This window comes from Ornithodoros turicata, chromosome 10, assembly GCF_037126465.1.
Source record: "Ornithodoros turicata isolate Travis chromosome 10, ASM3712646v1, whole genome shotgun sequence".
In the NCBI taxonomy this organism is placed as follows: Eukaryota; Metazoa; Arthropoda; class Arachnida; order Ixodida; family Argasidae; genus Ornithodoros; species Ornithodoros turicata.
In genome coordinates, this window is record NC_088210.1 from 20,298,505 (window position 1) to 20,323,804 (window position 25,300).

General features: G+C 48.3%; 2 protein-coding genes across 2 annotated transcripts; both read left to right on the forward strand.

Annotated features, from left to right (window-relative positions):
* LOC135370276 (calpain-B-like) lies at nucleotides 1-9,270 on the forward strand. Its single transcript, XM_064603984.1, has 12 exons — nucleotides 1-281; nucleotides 4,022-4,165; nucleotides 4,815-4,946; nucleotides 5,013-5,206; nucleotides 5,413-5,581; nucleotides 5,645-5,817; nucleotides 6,980-7,157; nucleotides 7,220-7,343; nucleotides 7,424-7,548; nucleotides 7,632-7,840; nucleotides 7,925-8,025; nucleotides 9,186-9,270. Exons 1-11 carry the CDS (start codon nucleotides 27-29, stop codon nucleotides 7,935-7,937), a joined length of 1,716 nt encoding a protein of 571 aa, XP_064460054.1. The 5' UTR covers nucleotides 1-26; the 3' UTR covers nucleotides 7,938-8,025; nucleotides 9,186-9,270.
* A 2,208-nt stretch (nucleotides 9,271-11,478) lies between these two features.
* Nucleotides 11,479-24,904, forward strand: LOC135370934 (clotting factor C-like). The gene is made up of 17 exons (XM_064604863.1): nucleotides 11,479-11,565; nucleotides 12,248-12,413; nucleotides 12,507-12,667; nucleotides 14,429-14,524; nucleotides 14,598-14,762; nucleotides 15,967-16,173; nucleotides 16,289-16,358; nucleotides 16,461-16,658; nucleotides 16,743-16,804; nucleotides 17,135-17,302; nucleotides 17,361-17,546; nucleotides 17,607-17,798; nucleotides 17,966-18,047; nucleotides 18,174-18,379; nucleotides 19,409-19,698; nucleotides 23,210-23,377; nucleotides 24,307-24,904. The coding sequence occupies exons 2-17, from the start codon at nucleotides 12,256-12,258 to the stop codon at nucleotides 24,658-24,660; spliced, it is 2,763 nt and encodes a 920-aa protein (XP_064460933.1). The 5' UTR covers nucleotides 11,479-11,565; nucleotides 12,248-12,255; the 3' UTR covers nucleotides 24,661-24,904.
* Nucleotides 24,905-25,300: the final 396 nt, after the last annotated feature.

A 25,300-nucleotide genomic window follows, 5' to 3' on the forward strand; every position in this document is an offset into this window, starting at 1 on the left:
GTGGTGGCGTCAGGGTGTCCGTGCCCATGGGCTGCGGAACGTTGTCGACAGTGTCACCAGGTCCTTCGTCTAGCCCACGTCCGGTGCGTGTGTGGACGGCATACCCGTTGTACAGAGACGCCTCCGACTACACGTCGTCGCAAGGCCTTCGACAGGACGTCCTCGTCCACCGTGGTGACGATGGTCGCCTTCCAGTGGGAAGGCCAGATTCAGCATTCGAAGCCACGTCGGTCGCATTTGACTTGCCCGATGTGCGGGCGCTGTATCCGCTTAGGGTTACGGTGAGTATTCGAACGACAGCAACTTTATTTTGTGATGACGAACGTGGAGTTTGTTATCGCCAGGGGCGCTACGCTACCCCAGCGCCGATGGTGATGTGGGGAATGAAATAATGAGCGCTTTCACAGTGGGGGATCGAAGTCCGTTGCTGACCAAAAAGACGAAAAGAGCTTTGAGGGCGATGAGTTGCATCACCATCGGGGAACACACCCACCCACACAAATAACCTATGGAACTGCATGGTGTGGTGTATATAGTCCCAAGTGCCGGCCATGCACGCTGTAATATTTGAAATCATGTGACCTTCTTGACACCTGAAACGTGACAGTCGTCGAAAAACACAGACAGCGGCGGGAATCGCACCAAGCACCTCTCGACTACCGGTTGGCGAGTGTGCTAACCACTACGCTACGCTGACCTGCTTCTTCTCGACACCTTCCGAAGTGTCCCTGTGTATCGGGTACTCTCTTAAGGGCGGTGTGCATTGAGGGTCGTTGCTGTGTTTGGTGTACGGGCTTTTGAACTATTGTCTCATTAACGGGTCATTCATTCTCATTCATTAGTTGGCCCCTGTGTTTTTCTTTCTTTTTTTTTTTTTACGTCTCTTGGACATCTTGGGTTGCATTTGTTTTTTTGTACTTACTCTCCTACTTACGTGTACTCGAGTAGCCTTGTTTGTCGGGACTCACTTCTCCATATTTTTTCTTCAATCAATCAACCAATCAATCAATTAACCAATCAGTACTTATTATTATAAACTCTCGCTTAGAAATATCACCTCACGTTTAATGATATGGATCGTTGGGCTTCACTGATTAAGTCCTCATTGGTCATGGTACGGCGAAGCTAGAAGACCCGTATCGTGCGAACCGCATAAGCACTTTATGATTCATATCATTTGAAACACAATACGTAGCCTGGAGTAGCCTGGATGGAGTAGCACTCACATCTCCATATTTTTTACATATCTCAGTTAATCAATCAATCACAATACGTAACTCAAAGTTGCGCACTAGTTGACTCCGCGCATGGTCGCTGCCAATGAAACACAACGTCGGCGGTGCACCTCAATACGAACACAAGGATGTTCACAGTGATAAATTGTCGTACTACCCGCTTCCTCGCGGCACGCATGTATATAGATCAGTATTCAGCAAACTGCGGTATCTTCAAAGGCACATGAAAGCAACGGCACGATATACAAGTTATTAGCCGTCGACGTTCTATTTCATGTGTGCCCTTCACCTCGACTGCAGATGGTCATCGATAATAGAGTCATTGGAGTGTTCGATAGTATAGAGCAGTGGGTCAGGGTTCCCCCCGTTTAGCATTTTCCGCATCGTCGTACAATAGACTGAGGGTCGATCTTCCGATGATGGGACTACACGGTCCGCTGACGCTGTCCGCCCTTGTCTGGCAACAGGAGCACTCCCGTGACGCCCTCTAATTTATTACCCCGGCGCAATTGGGTGAACAGTGTTGAGCTATATGCCAGCCGCGTAGCCCTTTCATCGAAACTGTAAGATAGGTGATGTCATGATTGATATTGCGCTCAGATGTACAGGTGAGACTTTGTGTCAGTGCCAATGGACCCGGGTATAGGGACGAAGGTAACCTATTCAGTTGAAAGGGGTTTCGTGGTCTCACGATGTGTGTCGCTTCTAAGAGCGGTGATTTTATGAAGACACACACACACACACACACACACACACACACACACACACACACGCACACGCACACGCACACGCACACGCACACGCACACACACACACACACATACACATACACATACATCGGATGGTGATGGGGTGGGCGATTCACCGCCGCTGAGGCGGTACACTGCCCTATTTCGCGTTGGGAGAGGATGAAGGGATGATGATGATGGGGGTTTTCAAAGAGCCGTCGCCAGACCGGTGGAGCACAATTTATGAAGAGAAGTATGCTGTGGCTCGGGAAAGTTTCTTTCGTCGGCGTGTGCGGCTTAGAAATCCGTTCAGGAACTGTCGTGTTTCGTCGCGGGAAAAAAATTAGGGCCTACCCGCAACTGCGCAAGACGTTGCAGAGCGCAGAAGACAGGTCCGTCTTTCATGTCCGATGAGGACACTTTTTGGGGGAGTCCCGGTTTTGATGTAATTAAGGGACTAAGATATGCCAGTGTATTCTGCCATGAAGCCAACATGGCGAAAATAAGTCTCTCGGGAAAAAAAGAAAAAAAGTAAGCGGTGATGGTGTTGAGCTACCGTTCCAGTTGTGGACAATCGCGGAACCTTCCGTCCTCACGCCTAGATGTGGACACTTGTTTCTAACCCTCAGTGCTAATGAATATTCTATGGAAAGCAGACGGAATGCGTAGCTTCAATGGAGGCCGGCGAGTACGCAGGTTAAGCCGACTTTAAGAGTAGGTGTCCCGCAATTCTGGATAGTCGATAAGTAAATTAAAAAAAAAATGCCTAAATTCTGGGAATGCGCTGTCTGCATGAGCGTGCGCATTTGTTTCGGGTTGGGCACCTATGTACATATAGCGATGTGTTTGCAAAGAAAAACAGCTGAGGTACAGGCTAGCTGTATAGTATACTGTATTGCCGACATATCGCCGACGTGCGTCTTCTACAACAGTTAACACAGTTAAGGACGAATAAATATGCTAGAGGACTTCCGCCCGGAGACCCGCTTCCGTACGCAGTAGGGCATACGACTCCCTCTTGGGTAAGACCGTTGGGCATTCTGATTGACAACTAACTGTTTGTCTTGCCGCGGTCGTTCATCTGGTCGTGGTTCTTTAGAGTCACCAACATCCCTGTTCTGTTGCTGTCATCCCGTTACTCAGCAATATTTCTTTCACGCCCTTTGCCCTGACAATAGTCCTCCGGATATACTACAATACAAAGATTTGTCGACACTAGCTTCCCTGTCTGCACAATGTCTGAGGGCATCTACCGAGTTTACTATCGAATTACTATTTTAAGTCATAGGACATTAGGCTATGAGTTATAGTTGCAGGGCACGCGTCACAAGACCTACTGATTAATGCCGTACCACAAGCAGGAAAGCTACGCACCATATGTGCATTGAAAGGAAAATTGCGGTGCGTGACATCCAGAACAGACACTAGAAAGCGTAGGAAGTGGAAGTACTCGCGTGACCCTATTCTCTGAGCTCGGAAAAAATCTATCCGCGTGGTCTTTACAAGCGCATTAATAGGTATACACGTGGCTAATATGCCATTTGCCGTGAGTCATGAGGTGCACGCCAGACAGTCTCTAAAAATGGAAACGCAGTTGCCATTCAGTATATTCTGATAATGATTTGGCAGTTTTTCATTGAGTTAGATCAGTCAGTCGACTATTCTTACTGTAACTACAAAGGACAATAAATGGATTTACATTGTGCGCGCATTAACTGCATATATAATTTCGAACAGCTAGCTTCGTTCTGCGTACATTCCATTTGTCTTTCCCAGAGCTCAATGGCATGTTGCCAACGTGAAGTATATATGTCCTTATTTAGTGACACTAGTACACACCACCTGGCTTGCATATTACATTTATGTTCAACGAAACATTTTGGACAGCGTGGCTACGACTAAAGAGTAAAACAATGACCATTTACCAGCCGCTGCTTGCTGGGCTTATCCTTGGAATTCGACTAGAACGGTAACTAATAGCGAGTGTTTATGACTACAGTATTCACAAGGTATTGGCTAAAGGTTTGACGTATAACTGAAGGAGCTTATTACACGCAGAGGACTGCACTGGAAAACGAGAAGGTGATACGAAGTCTTCCAGTCACCGAGCTCTTCGTGGACTCGCACTTTCCTCCTGTGGACTCCTCTCTCTACACGTATAGGCGACCAGTTCAAGGCAGGGTGACATGGATGAGACCTCACGTACGTTGATCGACATCAAAATATACTAGAACCTTCTGTGGCGTCCACTTCCCCATGTAAATGACATCCCACAAATCGCGCTCGTTACTGGCATTCTGAACGGTGTAAAGGGTTCGTGGTCACGAACTGTGCACATAGCAGACGACAACGTCGGCCTTCTGCTACGGAATATCTTGTGGTGCTTGTGGATGAGCTGCAGGATATTCCCTGTGGTTCGAAACCTGAACGAAGCTTGATCACTTAAACGTGTGACGTAACAATTAAGAGTCCGGCAATCACGAACGTGCTTTCGGCTGCCGTAGCTATGGAGACTAGCTTCCATCCAGCCGGACAGCCAATGGTGTCCATAGAAAGCCTGTGTTTGAGGTCGTCTTCAGCGATTGGCTGACACGCCGACTTTGTATGTCTACGAGCGAGGGAGTGAGATGAGGCAAGCCATTTACATGGCTGACCTCTCTCAACACCTAAAAAAGCAATTAAGCATTAAGCAGGCCTTCCGTATCTAGGTGACAGCGGACACGTGACAGCAGAAAGCTATGACGTTTTGCGCATCTTCCACTGGGGTTCTCAGGGAAACGTCATCCATCTGAATAGACGGTTAGAGGAATATAACAGCAGCAATAAGAGAAATGTTACGTTTTCGCTGCAGGAGCTGGTGTCCGAACCAAAGTTATTAGTCGATGACGTCAGTCGAAACGACATCGTGCAAGGCTCCCTCGGAGATTGCTGGTTTCTCTCGTCTTGCGCAGCAGTTGCTCAACGGCCAGATCTCATGCACAGGGTAAATGAGAACTTACTGCGTCGTCCTGGTCACGCTAATGCCCAACTAGCAATATTTCCTGTGCAGGTTATTCCGCCAGAACAAGAACTGTACGGAGCTGGCTATAACGGAGCTGTTCGCTTCAACCTATGGCGGTTTGGTCGATGGGTCGTGGTGTACGTCGATGACCTTCTGCCGACGAACGACGAAAAGCTGATCTACTCACGCTGCACGGACCCTAAGGAGTTCTGGGTAGCCCTTCTAGAGAAAGCGTATGCGAAGTAAGTCCGTCAGAACTTCTAAGACAGTGTCCCACGATGTCTAGTAAGCGCCATCGTACTCTCAATAGTTGGTCAGTGTATCTAGTAAGAACGCCTTACTATATAGCTATGAGCTGCCAACGTTGACAGTGTAGTACACATTTCCACGGAGCTTGTAACGACGATAGATGCCAATTCACAAATCCTTCTTTCTTAACGTACGCAAGACTTCATGGCAGCTACGAAGCGTTAGAAGGAGGACAAGCGATGGACGCCATGGTAGACTTGACGAGCGGCCTTGCTGAACGGTATGATCTCCAGGATTCTCCGCCGCATCTGTTCTCGTTCCTGCTGCAGGCATCGCAGCACAGTGCCTTCATCACGTGCTCAAGAAAGGTACGTACGTCGCTTTTGTGATTTCGCAAGATTTTCTATCTATGGCACAGCTCTTTCGCGCAGGGAGACTGGTGGCTGGCTACAGCAGCCGACCCAAATGGCCTCGTATCCGGACACGCGTACACCGTGAGTGCCGTGAAACGGATAAAGCTCATCAACGGACAAGGTGCTCGGCTTCTGCGTATTCGTAACCCTTGGGGAAACGGCATTGAGTGGATGGGAGACTGGAACGCCTCGTAAGTATTTTGTTATGTATGTATGACCACTCTGTTCGACACGAGCACAGTGAGTACATGCCAGCAAGCATAAACAAAGAGCGAAACTTGCACTTGGGGGCGCGTTATTAGCGGCTCTGCAGAACACGCTCCGTCCACTCTGTCCCTCACGCTCCGAGCCTCTGCTAACATGGTTCTTAAGCGAAGAGAGCGTTGCGTGTGCAAAGCGGGTCCCTGCGCGTCACTGAATAAGTATTCTTTTCCAGTAGAGCCGTCTTCCGATCTAGCTGTCTGCAGCCTTAAAAAGACTAATTAATGTGCAGGTGGGTCCAACGAAGAGGAGGATGGAGAAGGCGAGGAGCACTCCTATTTGTGGGTAGGAGCGCGGGAGCGCCACACTCCGCAAAAGGAGATGTCTCAAAGATTAGTAAAAAGGAGCACGCTCCATGCGCTCCGGAGCTCAGAGCCGCGTCGTGTGGGCCGTGGTACTGTGCTTGATAAATTTTGAGGAAGGCTGCATCGGTGAACGTGGCCCGCTCGGTTGCTCGTATAGAACTCTCATAATACCTGGAAGCCAAGATGGCGAAGACAACAACTGAGCAGCCATGATAGGTACTGTACCCTACCGTGTAGGGAACGATATTTACTTCAAGCCGCCTGCGCCGTTCTTACATGTCGCAGTAGGGGGTTTGCACGGATAGCTGAAGAGGCGACGACGGATAAACAACAGGGACGGACACGGTGAACGTCGTACTTTCAACCTTCGCCGTTTCCCGTTAATAAAGGTTGAAAGTACCACGTTCACCGTGTCCGTCCCTGTCGTTTGTCCGTCGTCACCTCATCAGTTATGTACCAACCGGCCCCTTTTGTAGCTTACGGTACAAAGGCTTTTCTTAGGGATTCAGAAGCAATCCGAGCACGCACGATGGTAGCGGACAAAACGAACGCACATCACGCATGGAGAGCAGATGAGAAACCACGGATTGGATTGGATTGGATACCAGGAATACCGTGGCGGAGTGACAATATCTATCATGGTGGCTCATAGACTTGGACGTTGGGAGGAGGCATCACCCGTTTTCAAATCCTTCGCTTTCCCCATTTCTCTATCTCCTAGCTTTTCTTCTTCTTCTTTTCTCTGTTTTTTTCTAGCCTCTCCCCTTATGATAATGATGGTTTCTAGGGATCCAGCGTGGTCATTGGTCGACAATGCGACGAAAAAGGAGATCGAATGGCAGAAGCACGGAGACGGAGAGTTCTGGATGAAGTACGAAGACTTCTGCGTAGAGTTTGAAGAAGTGTCCATTTGTACCTTGGGCCCTGACTTTGATGGTGACGGTATTCCGGAAACACCTGGAGAGGTAAGCCAGTGCGAAATCCTGTGCAAGACGAGGGGTTTAACCAGAGGTCACGTCACGTCTAGATGCGTGCTATACGAGGCGTCTGGAATGAAGGCAGAAACTCCGGGGGATCGAGGAACAACTTGCGAATGTTCGCAACAAATCCGCAATATATCCTCTCCATAAAAGTTCCTACTTTCGCAAAGGGTAACACACTCCTCTACTCCACAAGCTCTCTAGTCGTATTCGGAGGACTTTTTTTTTTCTATTGTACGTTAAACTTCCAGGCAGTCCTCAGGATGACGTTACTGTAAGCGTCGTGGTGGCTCTGATGCAGGTACACCCTCCCAATAACAATCTGATAGCGCGAAATCGGCTCCGGATGTACCAGATTGGCTTCGTAATCTATCAGGTAAAGAGTCTCGGGATCGACAGACCTGGGCTTCTGAGATTACGCCCGTGCTCTCCGATGAGTGTTCCCTTGCGTTCATTCAGGCGGACGACACTTATAAGCGACTTCCTTTGGAACACTTCATGAAGAACATGGATGTCGCGAACTCCGGGGCGTACATAAACTACAGGGAAGTGTTTGGCCGCTACGAACTCCGACCGGGTCATTACGTCATAATTCCGGCTACGTTTGACCCCGGCTGTCCAGGATCTTTCATGATCCGTGTTTATGCCGACTGCTCCTTTCAACTAAGGTATTGTTGCGTCAGTTTTATTTCATTCGTTTCTATTACTAATGATGTCTGGTAAATTTGCTGGTCCGTTTGCTTCTTGAACAGAGAGCTGTGCTGAATATGCTGCTGCCATTGGTGATTGATGATCAGCCTTGACTACAATACTGCCTTCACCTTGTACGGACCGGCGCACTCTGCGAATGCTGGTGAGGTGTAATGACTAGCTGAGTGGATGAAAAACATGACTCGAAATCAAGATGTCGGCGGAAGGTGCTGTACCCCACAGCTTTCACGTTATTATGCGAAGGGGGCCCCAAAGGTACAGGTTGGGACAAAAGTTCACGGAACACGCAGGCGGCGTTCGTTTTCTTCGGTGCGACACCCTAGACGCCGGCGGAAGCGAGTGAGTTCACTGCTTCGGAGGGGTGGAAGCGTGCACTGTTAGAGACACACAGTGGTAGTTCCGGCGCGCGCTTTGGTGTGTCTGGGAAGTGGAAACTACAGCTGTGTGTCACTAGCAGCGCACCCTGCCACCCCTCCGAAACAGTGAACTCACCCTCTTCCGCCAGCCGCTAGGGTGTCGCACCGTAAAAAAAATATGCGGCTCGTGTGTTCCGTAAATGTCTGTCCCAACCTGTACTACCATGTACTCGTGGTGATGGTTGAATTTAAGGCAGCAAGATGAATACAGTATGCTGCACACTGTATTTGGCAACCAACCCAGCCCAGCGCATCATCTACGAGCTCTCTCCAAGCACTCATCATCTTATTTAGCTGCAACAGGGCTCTTGCATGAACTCTGAACATCCATCATCATTCACCGTCTTCTCCCCCTCAAGCAACGGGATAGGGCGCCGTTTCAGCGGCGAAACACCCCACTACATCGTCATGACTTATTTGTTGTTGTTGTTGTTGTCTTTTCTAAGTGTAACGTTAACCATATTTAATTCGATGTCCTGCTATGGATATGCTGTTGGAATGGGACGTTGACATCATGGGCTCATACAAGCTGGTGATGCTTCCCCAAATTTCCGCGAAGTTCGACCACACACATGGTCAGAACAGAACGATAAATAATTCGAGCATTCTACTCATCGAATATAGTGCGTAGTAGTCGGCCATCTGTACCACTATCTGATAGCAAGTATCCCTCTCTGGAACAGCCGCTATGCCCATGATCTTTCTTTTTTCGTCGGCACGAATCACGTGACCAATGCCGATGAAACCAGATTAACCAAGTGCCATGACATGCCAAATGACACGACCAAACGCAACACGAAACCAGTTTCTTCTGGGGGTGCGGTTTCTTCCGCCGACGCCGCAGGAATATTCTGAGTCTCACGAAAATTCGCTTCGTGCATTTCAGGCGCACGGTCATTGTATCAAACAAATCAAGATGGAATGCAAGAGACGGTGTGACACAGACTGCTTACTCGCTGAAAAGAAACTCTTTCTTTCCCCCCCCCCCCCCCCCCCCCCCCGGAGTGCTGCGTTTGCACGAGTGGCTGATAGCGAACGTTACCTTTCCTTGTTGACGGCATCTGAATAAATACGACTTTCTCACGTTGTAAAAAATAGCCGTGTTATTAAGAATCAAGAAGTTGATGAATAGGCTATAGGGTTCCCGATTTTCGGTGCTTAATCCTTCGGAGACTCGGTGGGAGGAATCGGTGGCTATTTCGCTCACCGGGAATCGGTGTCTTTCGGTGGTAATATTAGCGAGTTTTAGCATAACGTAGAAGTTTCACGATAACGCTTCGGAAAACATGACAAGCCAATCGCCGGATTCTTTTGGAGTGGCTGACGTCGGGTTGCTGATATCTGATTGACTGACAGCGAGTACGGAGTTGGAATCGGAGGGGGCGTACGATTCCCTAAAATTCCCTATTTTGAAACGTGAAGACACCCGCCCAAGCAGCACAATGTACTGAAAGTCGAATGCAATAGGGGTGGACGGTATGTGTCTTATCGATGTTCCTTAGTTTCACGAGTCTGTTCAAGGCCTTCCACCTACCCGTCCACCCCTGTTGCACCCGACTTTCAGTACATTTTGCTGCTTGGGCGGTGGAAACGGGCGTGGAACGTGATGGGAGTTTTCCATGGATACAGTGAGCCAACACTTGTTATCCTTGTGTGTGTGTGTGTGTGTGTTTTCATTACAATGCAAACTGTTAATATCAGGGGTTGACACGGTTGTGAGGTATACATGTTAGCGATGCAGGTGGCATCACACACACCGCTCTTTTCACTGTAAGGAATGAGCATCGGAGCTTTCTTGTGGATGGCAAATCTTTCAGTCGGTCCGTGTCCTATAGTTTTCGGTGTTTGTGGAACAGGCGAATAGTTCGCACTGGTACACTCCATGGTCTGTAGGCTCTACCTGGGGCACTTCCTGACCGAACAGACCTATTCTCATTATGCGCATCTATTTGCAACTGGCCTGGATCCTGACTACCGGCAACGTTAAGATCCCGCGAGAAGCCAAAGACGAAATATCTGTTCTTTCAAGAACAGCCTCATGCCTATACTGTCCGCTGCCAACCAGTTCAGAGCGGAGGGACAGGAAATGAAATCAAGAAATTTGAAATCGACATTTCGACGACAATCGATGAATAATTATTTCCACCGAACTGGTAAAAAAATTACCGGCGTACGTATATCGGTGTTTTTCGCTATATACCGAAGACCGGCAACCCCAGCTATAGCATGTCTCGCGACGTATAAAGCCACGACTTATTATTCTTGATGAAAAGGCATCAGCAGTCATTTTAACTCTTCGATTTGCGGTTAGGGATCTCATCAATAGACCTCTACCCGAGAAACGTCATCATGGCGTTGTTAGACAGACTGAAACCTAAGCAATTCGGAAGGGGACGGCTGGGTTCCACGAGTGGGCACTTGTTCGCTGCCTCCTATTGAAAGAAAAGTAGGGTCGAAGGTCGCGTCCCTCTCAGGGATCATCGTAATCCCCTCAAGACCGTGGCTTTCGGGCGCGTAGTTCAACTCTACCAAATTGGTGGCGCTGTCGAACACTATGACGCCATTTGTTCACAAACAGGGAGAGGTTTATGCACCAAATCACTCTAGGAAAGACAGGGACACGCACTCAACACATTCCCTCTCTCTCTCTCTCTCTCTCTTACGTTGCTGCCAGTCGCTTTCACATTCATGCAGACAAACACGCCCGTGGCGGGTGGCATGTTTCTCAATACTGCGTTACTATTACAATGCCACGCTTAGGTTCGGGGGGGGGGGGATATGTTTAATGCTGATAAAAAAAAGGAGAAGGGGAAGGTTAGCCGTGATGTAGGCTTGCTTAGGTTCGCTTGTTCTTTGTAAATCTGTGAAGAGGACAAAAACTAGGCTTCCAAACTCTGCAGGAGTATAGAAACAATCAGAGACATATCCAAGCAATATTGTTCATTCCGACCGACATTACCGGTAAGTGGATAATTCGTGGTATTTACACACCGCGAGACAACTATGATCATTGACCGGTCAGCGTCCTAAAGGTTGCGCACCAACCTGGAGCACCTCGAAGGTCAGGTAACGTGTGACGGCGCAGAAGGAAGCCGAAGAGGTGAGCGAACGGAGTACGAATTGAGTGATAAGGAGGCGGATGTAATGACGTCACTCATTGAGCGGAGATGTTACCACCGCCCATGGAGGCTCTGGGGATTTCCTTCTCCGGTTTCCTTTGCGGAGGACAAAGCAGAGACCGGCTAATTATACGAGCCTCAAACAAGGTAGGTTTATCTCTGTGTCCTACAAGGAGAATAGGTCCTGTTCGTCGCCATAACATTGTCTACTCATTCAGCGCAGAGTCGGTCTCAGACCATTTCTGATATGAAACTGTCGACTCTCGTCTTAGCTTCGCGCGTGTCAACATTCAATCAGATCCCGCATGGGACTGCTTCTTGAGCCGCATCGTCCCCGCGCATCCTTACCGCAGTATTCTCGCTCCGCACTCGGGGATCCCTCGAGCCCAGCGTGCTTCAAGGGGCCCTTCTCTGGTTGCTTCAGACGGGCAGCTGTCTATGTTGTACAACCTGATTGCCTTATAACGATGTATCCTAAACTCAACAACAATGTCGCCACAGTCGTCCGCTTTGTCCACAGTCGCCCGGACGACTCGGGCGGCACACGCCGTTCACCCGGGACACTCAAGGCCTGCTGGATGGCAGACTGGAAGGTGGTCCAGAGCGCCCTCTAGTGGAGGGAACGACAAGGGAAGGCCCTGCTCTGGAGTGCGCTTCGAGATCGAGTCAGAGATGGAGGGCCCCTCGAAGGCGGGCTACTATCCCCCGAGGGATCCCCGAGATCTCAGAGAGAGTACTGCGGTCAGTCTCACTCACGATGCTCACGATGGACGGTTTCCCCAGGAAAACTATTCTTGACGCGTCATCGCTGTGTCGTTGTATTTTCCAGTTGGGGCAATGTTTACATCTCCTCTGCGGCATTATACGTTGCTGCTAGTAGTATGCTGCGCGAGCACGTTATGTTCTGCGGCCATTAATCTGGGCTTCTGCAGTAACAAAGACCTCGAGTGTAAGTGTGGAACTCCAGGTTATGCGTTACGGGTCCCTGTCAGAAGGTGAGTACTTCCCTTATTTAAACGTAGCACTGCCGCCAGTGTCCGTTGTATACGTTTCGGCGGTGATCTAGATGTAGTTGGGATTGCGTGCAGGTGCAGTACTGTTCGAGGATGGCGGCACCAGTGTGAGCCGTGCGATGGGCGTAAGGAGTCTGACGTGTGCGGAAACTTGAGGCACTGCCAGGAGTGCAAGACAGATGCTTCCGGTTGCACAGCATGTCCTCCAGGAGCCTATGGTGCATGGTGCACCGAAAGTGGGTACAATACTTTGTGTGCAAAATGTATGATACTTCATTTCATTTTATTCCAATTCCCTATGTCATCATCACTTCTCCATTTATTGCTGCTGTTGTTGTTGTTGTTAGTCCAATTCAGATTCCCGTTCAAATACATGTAGTTACCTTGCTTTAGATGTGAGGAGGGTCGGATTTGTGGTGGGGATTTGGGTACTTTGCACTTGTATTTTTTTAAAATAAGTACGTTAGTTTCTTTGTCATTCTAAATTTTGCTCGTACGATAATAATATTTATGCGATGAGTACGCATGTATTTAGAAAATTATGATATACAGGGTGTCCCAGAAAACGTGTCATTGAATTATAATAAAAAAACTACGCCACTTAGAATCACGCGGTCAACGGCATTTGTTCTTACTTGGTTTTTGCCACCTCCTGATGTGAGTGACATGTAACGCGAGTCTCATTATATAAATATTTGCGAACGGAACTCGAAATTTTGCCAAATAAAAGTCACTTTTTTACCCCGCCAATATGAAGAGCATGCCGAATTTACTCAAATTCAAGATAATTGGCAGTATATTCAGAAGCTATCCCATCGGAAAAAATAGCGGAACATCATGCTTTTCGGAGCACGCGACGCGCGACGACTTTTTGAGCGCAGTCGCTGTCAGTCCGACGAAAGGAGGTTCCAAACCCAGCCCACAGAGTGATAGTAGAAAAAGTGACAGCTCCTGAAATTGGGAGAAGGGAGGCATGATCCCAACGGGAAGCCGGACACGATAAGCCATGCGCCTGTGTTATCTCGTTCTACGATGCCGCTGTGGGCTGGGTTTCCAACCTCCTTTTGTCGGACTGGCAACGATTGCGCTGGAAAATTCGTCGCGTTCTGTCATGTGGGAGAGCATGGTGTTCGGCTATTTTTTCCGTTGGGATAGCTCCTCAATATCCCTGTCAATTATCATTAATTTGAGTAAATTTGGCACGCTCTGGGACATCCTGTAGGTGTCTCGGAAACAGCAACAAATAACCGACACCTCTAGTAATACAACGTACTCCTTCTAGATTGCGTAGCGATGCCTTCTCACCCTGTCTGGAGTAGTCAGCCCAAAGAGTTGGGCCAACACGTCTACATTTGTTTTTTTTTTTTTTAAACCGAACCAACCCACGTCACCTTTATCATGTGAAAAAGTATGATTTCTGTACATTACAGACTGTTTACTTAAAGAAAAGTTCAAGAAATATGCAGCGACAACTAAATTGTGATGAAGATGAGGGCAAAGCCCCTCCACACGATAGGATACGTTACAAATATTGCATTACTTAAATGTGAAGTGACGATACGCGCCAATCAATAACAGGTCATATACGTGAGACCCATTGATAACTATTATCATCTTCATATATTATATAGTAGCTTCCTGCAGACCGTTAGTAGAAGTGCAAGTTGCAGCTTAGAGATCTGGTGACGGGGTCGTTTCTCAGACTAGATGTTCCGTTTCTCTTTCCCTGACTCCCCCTCGCCTCATGAACATTCTCGTCAGCTATACATGGTTCTCACTTTTTTCTTTAAAAACAAAACAAAACAAGAAAAAAAAAAAGGGAAACATCTGTGTGTGGCGCAAAGCGGTGGCCCAAAAGTGGCTGGAATAATTTAATCGGTACATCCTACACTTGGACCCAGAAGACTTAATCGAAGAGCAATGCCAGCCATTTTACAATGCGTAGCGAGTCGTTCTTTTTTTTGCGCTCTATGATGTTTAATATCTTTACTTTTTAGGATGTCATTGCCAGAATGGAGGTAGTTGTGACAGTGTAACTGGTACGTGTGTATGTCCGGACGGCTTTTCGGGACACAAGTGCGAAGATCGTGTAGGTACGGTGCAGGCGCGTGCTCCTATCGTAACGTGTTTGTTGACTCCTGCTTCTCTTCCCGGATCTGTGAGCAGGCTGTGATCCCTTGAGCATTCCCCCCAACACGCAAGCTACGATGGACAACCTCGACAGGCCGACAGTGATCTATTACAAGTGCGAAGAGGGATTCCATCTGATTGGCGCGAATACCTTAAACTGCATGGAGAATGGCCATTGGAGCGACGCCGCCCCGAAGTGTGGTATGTGACACTCGCAGAATGTACAGTCATGTACAATTGAAATTGAAAGCCCTTACAGGAGCATGAAAGGGATAAAACACACACACACACGCACGCACGCACGCACGCACGCAAAGAGAGACCTAGATGCATATGCGCCAGATCGGCGTTTCGGGCCTTCGAAACTCACGATCACAATCATAGGATAAGGCGTGATTTCTGGCCCTGCTACGCATTCACGTGAAGGTCGACATGGCGTATCGGTGAGCTCGATCCTGCCGCATATTAGTGCACTCACCAGATAACATCACACCTGCTCTGTTCACAAGTGTGATGTTATCCTGTGAGTGCACTAATATGTGGCATGATCGAGCTTCACCTGAGTGCGTAGCAGGGCCCGAACTTACGCCTTATCAGATGATTGTGATCGTGAGTTTCGAAGGCCCGAAATGCCGAGCTATGCTATGCGCACAAAAAGCACGAAAGCAACGATCAGTCCTTGCGTACGATAGAGCTTTCAATTTCGCATATCAGAAAAGCCTCTTCCCTCCACCTTCCCTCCCTTTCTTTTTTTGCAATCAACATATGCTTCCCTCTTCCCTCAGCTACCAGTCTGTGGCGTCACGTCAACCGTCCAATAGCGAGGCTCGCGCCTTCTTTTTCGCTCTTCCTCTTTGCGCTCGTATTTGGCGCTGCCCGTCCCACATTTGGCGCAGAGCAGTCGTCCGGTCGCGGGTCGCCTTGCTCCTGCGCCGTAGCGGACGATTCTCGGCTGCCCATAAAAGTGCTCGTATGATCTGACGTCACGACATGCCAGAAGGAGCTAGGAGAGTTCGCTGCCGCTGCGCGTATTTTTGTGCACTAACTTTATCAGGAAACGTTCGCGCTTGTCAAAGTTTGAAGCCAGTGGATGCTCACATCACGCCGTTAAAAAAAGAAAAAAGAAAAAAAAAGCAAATGTTCGATGTGCCTTTCATGCTCCTTTAAGGGCATGAATCACGTAGAAACCTGTGCTGTGCAAAGAGGGCCAATGTGAATTTTTGGTAGTACTACACGGGAATACTCCTGGGGAACAGAATACGATAACGCATTTCCAGGTTCACTGAAAGAACATTTGTTTTTCTTCATGACGAGGGCTATTATGGACGCATGTTTAACGTGATTGTGCTTCTGAACAGTGCTCACAACACAAACTTTCAGCCACATTGCGCGGTCCCTCTTCCAGTGAGAGTGTCCTTCTGTGCTGACTTGGCGAGGGTACCACGAGCAAGAGTTCACACGCAACGACGGAGTAACACCAAGAGCCCTTTTCACAGTAACGGCACGATACTGACGTACACGTGCGATCCGCAGTACGAGATCTTAGGCTCCGACGCTCTTTACTGCAGAGATGACGGTACATGGTCCGACCCGGTACCTGTTTGTCTCAAAGGTACGACTCCTTCCATGAGACAGCTGTGAATGTATAAAAGCGTGACGCCATCGATGTGTTATACGGTTCATACGCCCCTCGTGCCGTTATTTGTTTTTATCTGATTGTTTTGCAGTTTCGGATGAACGAATCACGTGTCAAACAAGGGCGGATGACATATTGGACTCGCAATCTATTCCAGTCAGGTACGCGTACACTGGCATCACGAATTCGATGCGCTTTGCTCGCCCTGAAGGATGTAAGAGGTTTCATTAAGCGTTCCTATAAGGTGTTCCGCTTACTTTTAGGGGCTACTGTCCTCCTGGCTGCGGCCTTACACAAGGCACTGTCATCGGCACCGTTGTGTACCACCACTTATCATCGGTGTGCCGTGCCGCTGTGCACGCGGGCAAAATAAACAACGCAGGCGGACCCATCTACGTGGTGAGGTCTGGGTTGTTCACCGACTTCGCGGGTTCCATGGCCAATGGTGTGTCCACTTCTGCGTACGTACAACAACTACTGGGCCTATAAGAAAGCGGAAGAGATTGCTACGCGATTCCTTCGTGATAGATTATGGTGCTTTTCAGGTTTCCTCACATTGCAGAAAGTTTTAAGTTTGATGAAGACCGTGCTCCGAGGGTCGAACAAGGTACGTGACGAACCCTGCCGGAACAAGAAGTTATGATATCGTATCAGGACAGGTGCAGCCATAATGCAAGCAAATGTAGTGGGCCCCTAATACAATGGAAGCTGCACTGACGTCGTTATGATGGTTGAACCGGTCCTCTTGTTGTAGTTCCCTCAGCAGACCAATAATTCAAAACTATGGTGAGGGGATTAACGCCCGCAGGAATCACAGTCGTGGCTCTAATTATGTCATTTTAAGGTTCCTTGCGACTGAACCTGTAATCACCATTTGAAGTGCTTGATAGTACATTGCATACTACTACCCTTAAACGTTCACCTGTGTCTCTGTTAGGTTGCCAGACAAGGTGGTCAGCATTGGGTCAACAGTGCATCCTAGTGACTGGAAAGAGAGCGACATGGCACCATGCGAAAAATTACTGCCGCAATTCTGGAGCGAGGCTTCTTGAATACCGCGAAGACACACTCGAGAAAGAAGTTACACCCTTCTTGAAGGAAAAAGGCACGCGTAATCCATAACACAGAGCTCTGCTCCTAATGGTTAGCATGTTTGCGTGCAGGTGTGGGTGAGGCGTGGCTAGAGGACTCCCATCACCTTCTCAGGCGCAGACGTCGTCGGGACCACACGGACCTGGAGGAAGACTGCTTCGTGCTCAATCCTGGCAGCGCAAAGGAACCTATTCGGTGGACAACATGCGATCGGAGTTACCTCGTCGTGTGTGCGGCCAACATGGGACATGCCTTTGGTAAGCTTCCTTGCGTCACAAGCTATCAATTTCGAACCATAATGAACGTCTTAATTATAGCCGAATGTCTCGATCCTGGCCCAATTCGCAACGGCACGGCCGAGGTGGAAAACATGGTGCAGCCAGGAAGGTTTCTGGAAGGAACTATGATACACTACAGTTGCGCGGAGCTTTTCTTCCTGAGCGGGCCATCGGATATTACGTGCCTCAGCGACGGTACCTGGAGCTTGACGAAACCGCAGTGCTTAAAACGTAAGCGCTCGTCAACTGAGATCATTGCACGCAAACAATGTTACCATTGTTAGAACAAGTATACACTAATTGCAAGTATTTTTTCCTTATTGTGTGTGAGGAAGACGAGTGTATCACCAATGATGGTTGCCTTAGCTGAGCTTAGGTAAATTTCCCTCTCGCCCAAGTGACTACGTGCGAAGAACCAAATATTCCTCCGTACGGAACTGTGGCGTATAGTGAAGAAGGCACCGGAGGCACTGTCGTTCAGTAAGTACTGCTGTGCTGATAGGCTCCTGCGTGAGGTGTACCAGAGCTGGTCTTGAGCAGAGCCCATTGAATCTTACACGATGGGGTGCAATACACATAACGGAGATAGCAACGATGTTTTCACAGCGGGCGCCTCGCAGAAAAGATTACTCCCCTTCGAAGAACAACCCCGTCCCCACAATCACAAGTGAAGCTGCCGGAAGGACACCTTCGCGTGGGCACCAAAGCCAGCTATTCATGTATCAGCCGCTTCTATTCCCTGGCTGGATCCCAGGTACGACGCTGCATGCCAGACAGTACGTGGAGCGGAAGGTTGGCCACCTGCATTCCAGGTTCGTTACTTGCTTTTGGAGTTAGAGAACATAGGAGAGACAATATGTGGTGTATAGCCAAAACGGTGTCCCCTCCAGTCACCATATAGAGACCATAAGGAGACAGGTTAGAGGAATAGCAGTGGGAGAGAGAAACAAAGAGGGAGGGGAGCAAGTTATTTGTAAAGAAGCGATGCCTTCTCCTAACGTCCAAGTCCAGTAGCAGCCATGATAGATACGGCCACGGCCTTCCAACGCGTGAGTGCAGCACTCCGCCTCGGCATTCCTGCTATCCAATCCAATCCAAGATTTTCCTTCCAGGCTTCACGTGTAACGTGCGTCTGCGTTGCCTGTTGTTATCGTGTGTGCCTTGGATTGCTTCCTATTTTGTATGGAATATGTATTGTACCGTGTAAACCCCTTACCGTAGCTATGATGACAACTCATTCGCCCAGATCGGTCCAGACGTCCCTCTTCTTGACTTCTAAGCATTAGAGAGCATGACGGCAGCAGCCCGTTAAGTTTGAAGAGTTTAAAACAAGAGAGAACTGGACGAAAGCACTGCGAAGAACAGCCCGTCTCGTCCTGTCCTTCGTCGTTTCTTCATCCAGTTTGTCCTTGTTCGGAACGCCTCAAACGCAAGAGGACAATACCGCCGTCGCAATTACACCAATTAGCTTGCATGCTATTACTATCTTATACGAGCGTTCTCCAAACGTTCTGTTGTGACAGGGCTGCTGTAAGCCGGTAAGCACGGTTAGCAAGCGGGCTAAATGGTTGGGGAGAGCTTAGGAAGATGAGTGCACAATCGTCTGTGGCTCATCTCATAGAGTCAATAACACAAGCACACAAGGTGTGCTGAAGAGTCGGGCAAGTTGACGGGACAGACTAGTGTGTATGTTTGTCTGTCCGCCTGTTTGTGTTCGCCCTGTGATTACGAAGCCCACATAGGCCTGTATGGGACATTGTAGTGTGCGCTGTGCACATGTATGGTTTCATATCCGTTTTCATGGTAGTACGACATTTAATGTATGTACTGGTCTTTGACAGTGTGCGGTCGCTCAGACTCCCCTCGCTCTCCGTTCATCGTGAACGGCAACGTTAGCGAAGTGGGCCAATGGCCCTGGCAGGCAGCCATTTACCTGAAGCGTTCACTAGAAGACGACTGGGAGCTGAGCTGCGGGGGAAGTCTCATATCGGAACACTGGGTCCTCACGGCGGCACACTGCGTCACTAAGGGCCGTGACGGAAGCACGTTTACGGCAGAAGGTCTCAAGGTGCACTTCGGGAAGTACTACAGAGACGACAAAAAAGATGATTCCATGGTGCAAATCAGAAAGGTACAACTATGTTTTTTGGATAGGGTGTATCTAAGATCGGTAGTGTTGCCACACGGGCGGTATTTAACCGGCACGGCTATTTGTTGCTTGTTCTGGCTGCCGGTTGAAATTCCGGCAATACCGGCAGCGTTTCGTCGGTGCTTTACCGCAGAAGGCGTCTCAGGCGTCGGGGAAGTTTCGGAATTTGGAACGGGACCAACTCTGCTGCGGTAGCGGTAGTACTTTCCCTAGTTCCCGGTCTTGTTTTGCTGTGTACGTTCTAACACGAACAGTCCAAACGAAACAAACAGCATGTTTCTGCGCATGCTAGCTACTGAACGAGCGCTGTGTTGGGTGGTGGGTGTGGGCTGATGTAAGGGGAAAGTGCGATCAGCCTGCTCAGGAGTGGCGGCTCGGTGCACCAAGGGGAAGGGAGAAGAGGGGAGAGTGCAAAAGGGAGGGGGGAGATGTTGGTGGCACAGGAGAGGGAGGGGTGTGCTAACCCTCTTGCTCTGCTGGGTAAGTACTCCCTGAGGATTACTCACCACAGAAAACATGCGACCATCCCTCAGTAGTCTTCATTGGGATGCTCCCTGTATCACGGTAACAACCATGCCCAAGAATTCGGGACAAAACGTAAAGAAGGCTTCACCTGTTGACTGTCGATGTTCCCATAAAGTTCATGTATATTCAGACCCTAAAAGCGCGTGCAAAACATTCCGCTGACAGCGCTCTGCTTTCGTTCGCTAGTGTCCTTTTGCCTGTGGCACGGCCAAGTTTTTAATGCAATTTTTTTGGGTGAATATTGGGATCTTCGAGGTTACAAATTTCAAACACCCAGGGAAGGGTTCATTCGCTACACTGAAGAGTTGGGGGTGACGCCCACTTGCATCATATGCGCCATGTATTCCAAACACCTCGTTCGTGAAAAGTTTGAGACCCCTACGAGCAATCGCAATTTTGTGTAGTATTTGTGAAATTGTCCATAAACTGGAAAAGTTGATTATAATTAAGGTGTAATTGTAAAAATTAAAGTGCAAAATTAAAGTGTACTCAAGTAACGAGGAATTCTCTTACTGGAAGCGCGGCCTCGTAAAATGCGCAAAGGGTATATGTACCTACAACGTACGAACGTGCGAACAAACCCGTTCAATTAGCATGAAGAATCAAGCAATTTTCCAGCACAAGACATCAATACGCATAGAGTGAATGTTGTCGCGGCTGCGCAAATGGGGATTTATAGGATCGCAGATTGCGTCGCTGGCGAATCCTCGCTGCTTATTTGGGAGCTTTGTAACTCTGGAATATAATTAACGTCTGACTTTTTTTTTTCGGCTTAAACGCCTTTCCCGACTTCGGAGGTGGCGGGGGAGGGAAGTCGTGCGCTATTTTCCAATCTGAAATTCCAGGTGAGATCGGGTGCTATTCATCCAATAGTGTCTTGTCGTTTTTTTTTTTTTTTCTGACCAGGAAAGAGCCCGTAGCATTTGTCGCGAAGTAGTGTAACAAAATACCTCCTATTGTAACATTATATGTTTCACGTAGTTTATTGTTGCACTCAAATATTATTTTCACCAGACGTGTGCACAGAGCACTATACTAAATCGTGTATCTGATACGTGATTAAAATAAGATAATTGCCGAATGGTAAAGGTGGTTGAGGGAGTTTGAGAAACCGTGAGGCTTTTCTCATAAGCTTTTTTTCCACCATTTGTGATATTTGCTGCTGTGCCATGTTTCAATTTATCAGTGCTTCTAACGTTGCTTCGTGGTGCTTGTTGTATGTGGTAATATGATGTACTATAATTTACTAAAGTATTCCATTGTTCATATCCCACATAGTTATGTGTTCAACGTTGTCCCCGTGACAATTGTTTTCATACATGCTGCCTCCTTCTGTACACTTTTTAAACAGTTCTTAAATATTTTGCTGTTATCTTTCCCTCTTGCTTGTATGCTCATGTATGCTTGGATCAATTCTTTTTTCTTGCATGTCAAGTGTTTGGGAGCTGGGAACTAGTCAAGCTAGCTGTAGTTTTTTTTTTTTTTACAGTTTTCCTCATCAAATATTATTTGATGAAATAAACACTCAATTCAATTCAATTCTAATGTCTTCTGGGGTCGGCGGGCTCGTCAAGCTGGCTCTGTTTCCGCGATCCCGCCTATAGTACTGACTGGGAAATAAACCGAACGAAATGAATGAAATGAATTGAAGGGGTTTGTTCGCACGTTGTAGGCGCGTTAGGCGCATTTTGCGACAGCACTTCGAGTGAAACAATAGCCAGTTACTTGAGCACACTTTATTTTTGCAAAGTTCACCATTTTATAGACTACTTCACGTATACTACGCAACATTCCGATTGCTCGTAGGGTCTCAGACTCTTCACGAATGAAGGGCTTAGAACGCACGGCACATATGATACTGGTGGGCTTCACCCCAACGCTTCAGTGCAGCAAATGAAGCCTTTACATGTTGAAAATTTGGAAACCTAAATGGAACATCGAGGATCCCAATATTCACCGAAAGAAATTGCATTAAAAACTTCGCCATGCCACAGGCAACGTGCCACTCGGGAACGAATGCAATTTGAATTTGAATGCACAGCGCTGTCAGCGGAATGTGTTATACGCGCTTTTAGATTCCTAATACACGGGCTCTCTATGGGGAGATGAACAGGTGAAGCCAGCTTTACGTCTTGTCCTGCATTCTTGGGCATGCTAGGATTATTGGCGAAGTTACCGCATCCTGAATGAGCGCTTCTTCTATACCGGCAGCCGGCACGGCCACCAACTCCGACCGTGCCGGCTAAAGGTACCGTGACTCAGTGGAATTCAATCTCAGAAAATTTATCTACTCGATAGTCCTACCCCTCAGTACTCTTCCATCACAATTCTCGTCCCAATTGCACCCATGTAAAAAAAAAAAAAAGGAAATTGGAATTAAAAAAATTGTGCAACACTGTGTCGAAGTTTCCAGCAGCTGCGCACCGAGTACGGTGGGCGAAACTACATTGCATGCGCATGACACTGGGTCTAAAAGGAACAGAGTCGGATACGAGTTGGCTACGTAGCCAACGTAGATCAGGGTTGCTGCACGGATTGAGGAATATTTTCCACGAAACGTCGCCCTGAGCTGTTTTATCGCAATTTTGCTAATTAAAAATATTAAGAGTGCACTATTATTATATTATATCTATAATATATTTTTATTATTATCGTATTATTATACATAGTATAGTATTAGTAAGAGTGCAGTACAATATTAAGTGTACAGCTACTTACGCTGGGTTTACAAGTAACAAGTTGTTAAATTACGCTGTCGACATAAACTGCCTGTCTGCTTCTATAGTGTGGTACCTTTAAATACGGGCAGGGTGGTAACCATAGTCGGGAGCCGCAGTTATTTAGAGCGGAGACTGCACTTCCACGATAAGTAAAGACGCGCGACTGTTTTCCACGAAGTTGTTTCCTGAGAGATTTACTCCGTTCGGGGAGTAAAGTCATTCCGACAGCGCTCTTTATAACCTCGCAGCCGCAAGAGATCCACGTGCACAGCGACTACGACGGCGTCAAGTTCGACTCCGACATCGCTCTCATCCTTCTTGACGAGCCAGTCGAGCTCACCAGCCGCGTCCAACCAGTATGCCTCCCCACCGAGCGCACTACGAACGAAAACCTCGTGGATGGACACCTGGGCGTGGTAAGAACGTGAATTAGTTGTTTTTTTACGCCGGGTTAGCGCCGCGAAGCAACTGTGATGGTGATGTGATAAAGAAAAAACAACTGTGCAAGAAGCAACTGTGGCTATGAGCCTATAGCGCATTTATGACATTGCAATCTGCGCGTCTCACATTGTATATTTTCCCAAAATATTGCTTTCTCTATATGTGATGGTGAAGTATCATAACATTAATTTCTATTTTTTTAGAAGTATGACGTCATATACACCAGCTCCCGTGGCATAGAGGTTTGGATGATCGCCTTGCACGCCAAGACGGGGAGGTGACGCGGGTTCGAATCCCAGCACCCCGGCTGCGCTGTTTGAGGTTTTCTCTGGGTTTTCCCGGCAGCCTTTCCAGACGAATGTCGGCACAATTCCTCCTGAAGTCGGCCCAGGACACATACTAAGCCCCCTGTCAGCCACTCCTTCCTGCTGTACCATCTCCATGTGCCCACGCCTGTACGCCGCTCATAGCCACAGTTGCTTCGCGGTGCTAATAGGGAATTGGAAAGAAAATAGTGACGTCACCTACTCCTGGAGAATCCGAAACTATGAAGCGTTCCTGTATCGTACTGATGTGGACAGATGGAGAGAAGACAGCAAGGAGGAGTGGGGGGACAGGGGGGTTAGTATGCGTCCTGGGCCGACTTCAAGGGGAACTGTGCCGACATTCGTCTGGAAAGTCTTCGGAAAATCCAGGGAAAACCTCAGAAAGCACAGCCGGTGGTAGGATTCGAACATGCCACCTCCCAGTCTCAGCACGATCTTGGCTACCACCAACGCCGCTGGGCTGGTGCACCGGGTCATTGAGCGAGGTTAATTCATAATACACATATAAAATAATAAAATAAACATATTAATTCATTTACTCTCTATATAGTAGCACTCTAACAGCACCTTCGTCGTAGGTTACTGGATGGGGAGTAACCGAGACCAAGGACTACGCGGACGTCCTGAAGCAAGCCGTCGTGCCCGTCGTGTCGGCCAAGCAGTGCCAGCAGGCTTACGAAGAAGCCCAGTTTGCTCTGACCGTTACGGAGAACATGATATGTGCGGGTTACGTGAAGGGCGAGATAGACGCCTGCGGAGGGGACAGTGGGGGACCGCTGGTGTTCCTCGACAAGTCTATCACGGACAAGAGAATATGGGTGCTGGAGGGCATCGTCAGCTGGGGAGGACCTCGGGCGTGTGGCACTGCGAAACACTACGGTGGTTACACCAAAGTGCAGCAGTTTATGGACTGGATTAACCAATTTCTTTGATGACTCTCTCGGCATTTGGGTGTTAAAAGTGACTAACTTGTAATGTTCAGGTAGAACCGAGCCTTGGCGATTTCATTTTCCACGTAATTTAAGCGCGGACCATAGGAGTGTCTTAGCATGTATCGGTTCACATACGATAGAGTACAAGACGAGCGTAAGACATTCCCTCTCACACGTCATTGGAGACGTCGACACACACGTGACCATAAGAATAGCACGTGACAAGTACGTGACCGTTTATATAAAAAAGGATTGCTGTTTGTAAGAGTGGTTTTGTAACTTATTTCGGCACAGCGCATGTCACATGATGTCGCCCACGTCATCTGGAAGGTCTGGACGAGGCCCATGCCGACGTATGGGCGGGTTTGCGGTTGCGCCGCACGCAAATCATGTACGGTCACAGCGCAAGGACCGCAATGCTCTCGCGTTTCGTACGCGTTTGGCAGTGCACCAAAGAGTACGGTGATTTTTTGTTATTAATTACTGGAAGGGAACTCCGAAGCAAGGAAGAGACGTATATAGCAAGGACAACAACGTCTTTTCCTTGTCTCGGGGTTCTCTTTCATCATGTACAAGTACAACCAGCTAGCTGCATCTCGTCTCTCCTATCTCTTAATGCCGTATTGGCCTCCACCATGCA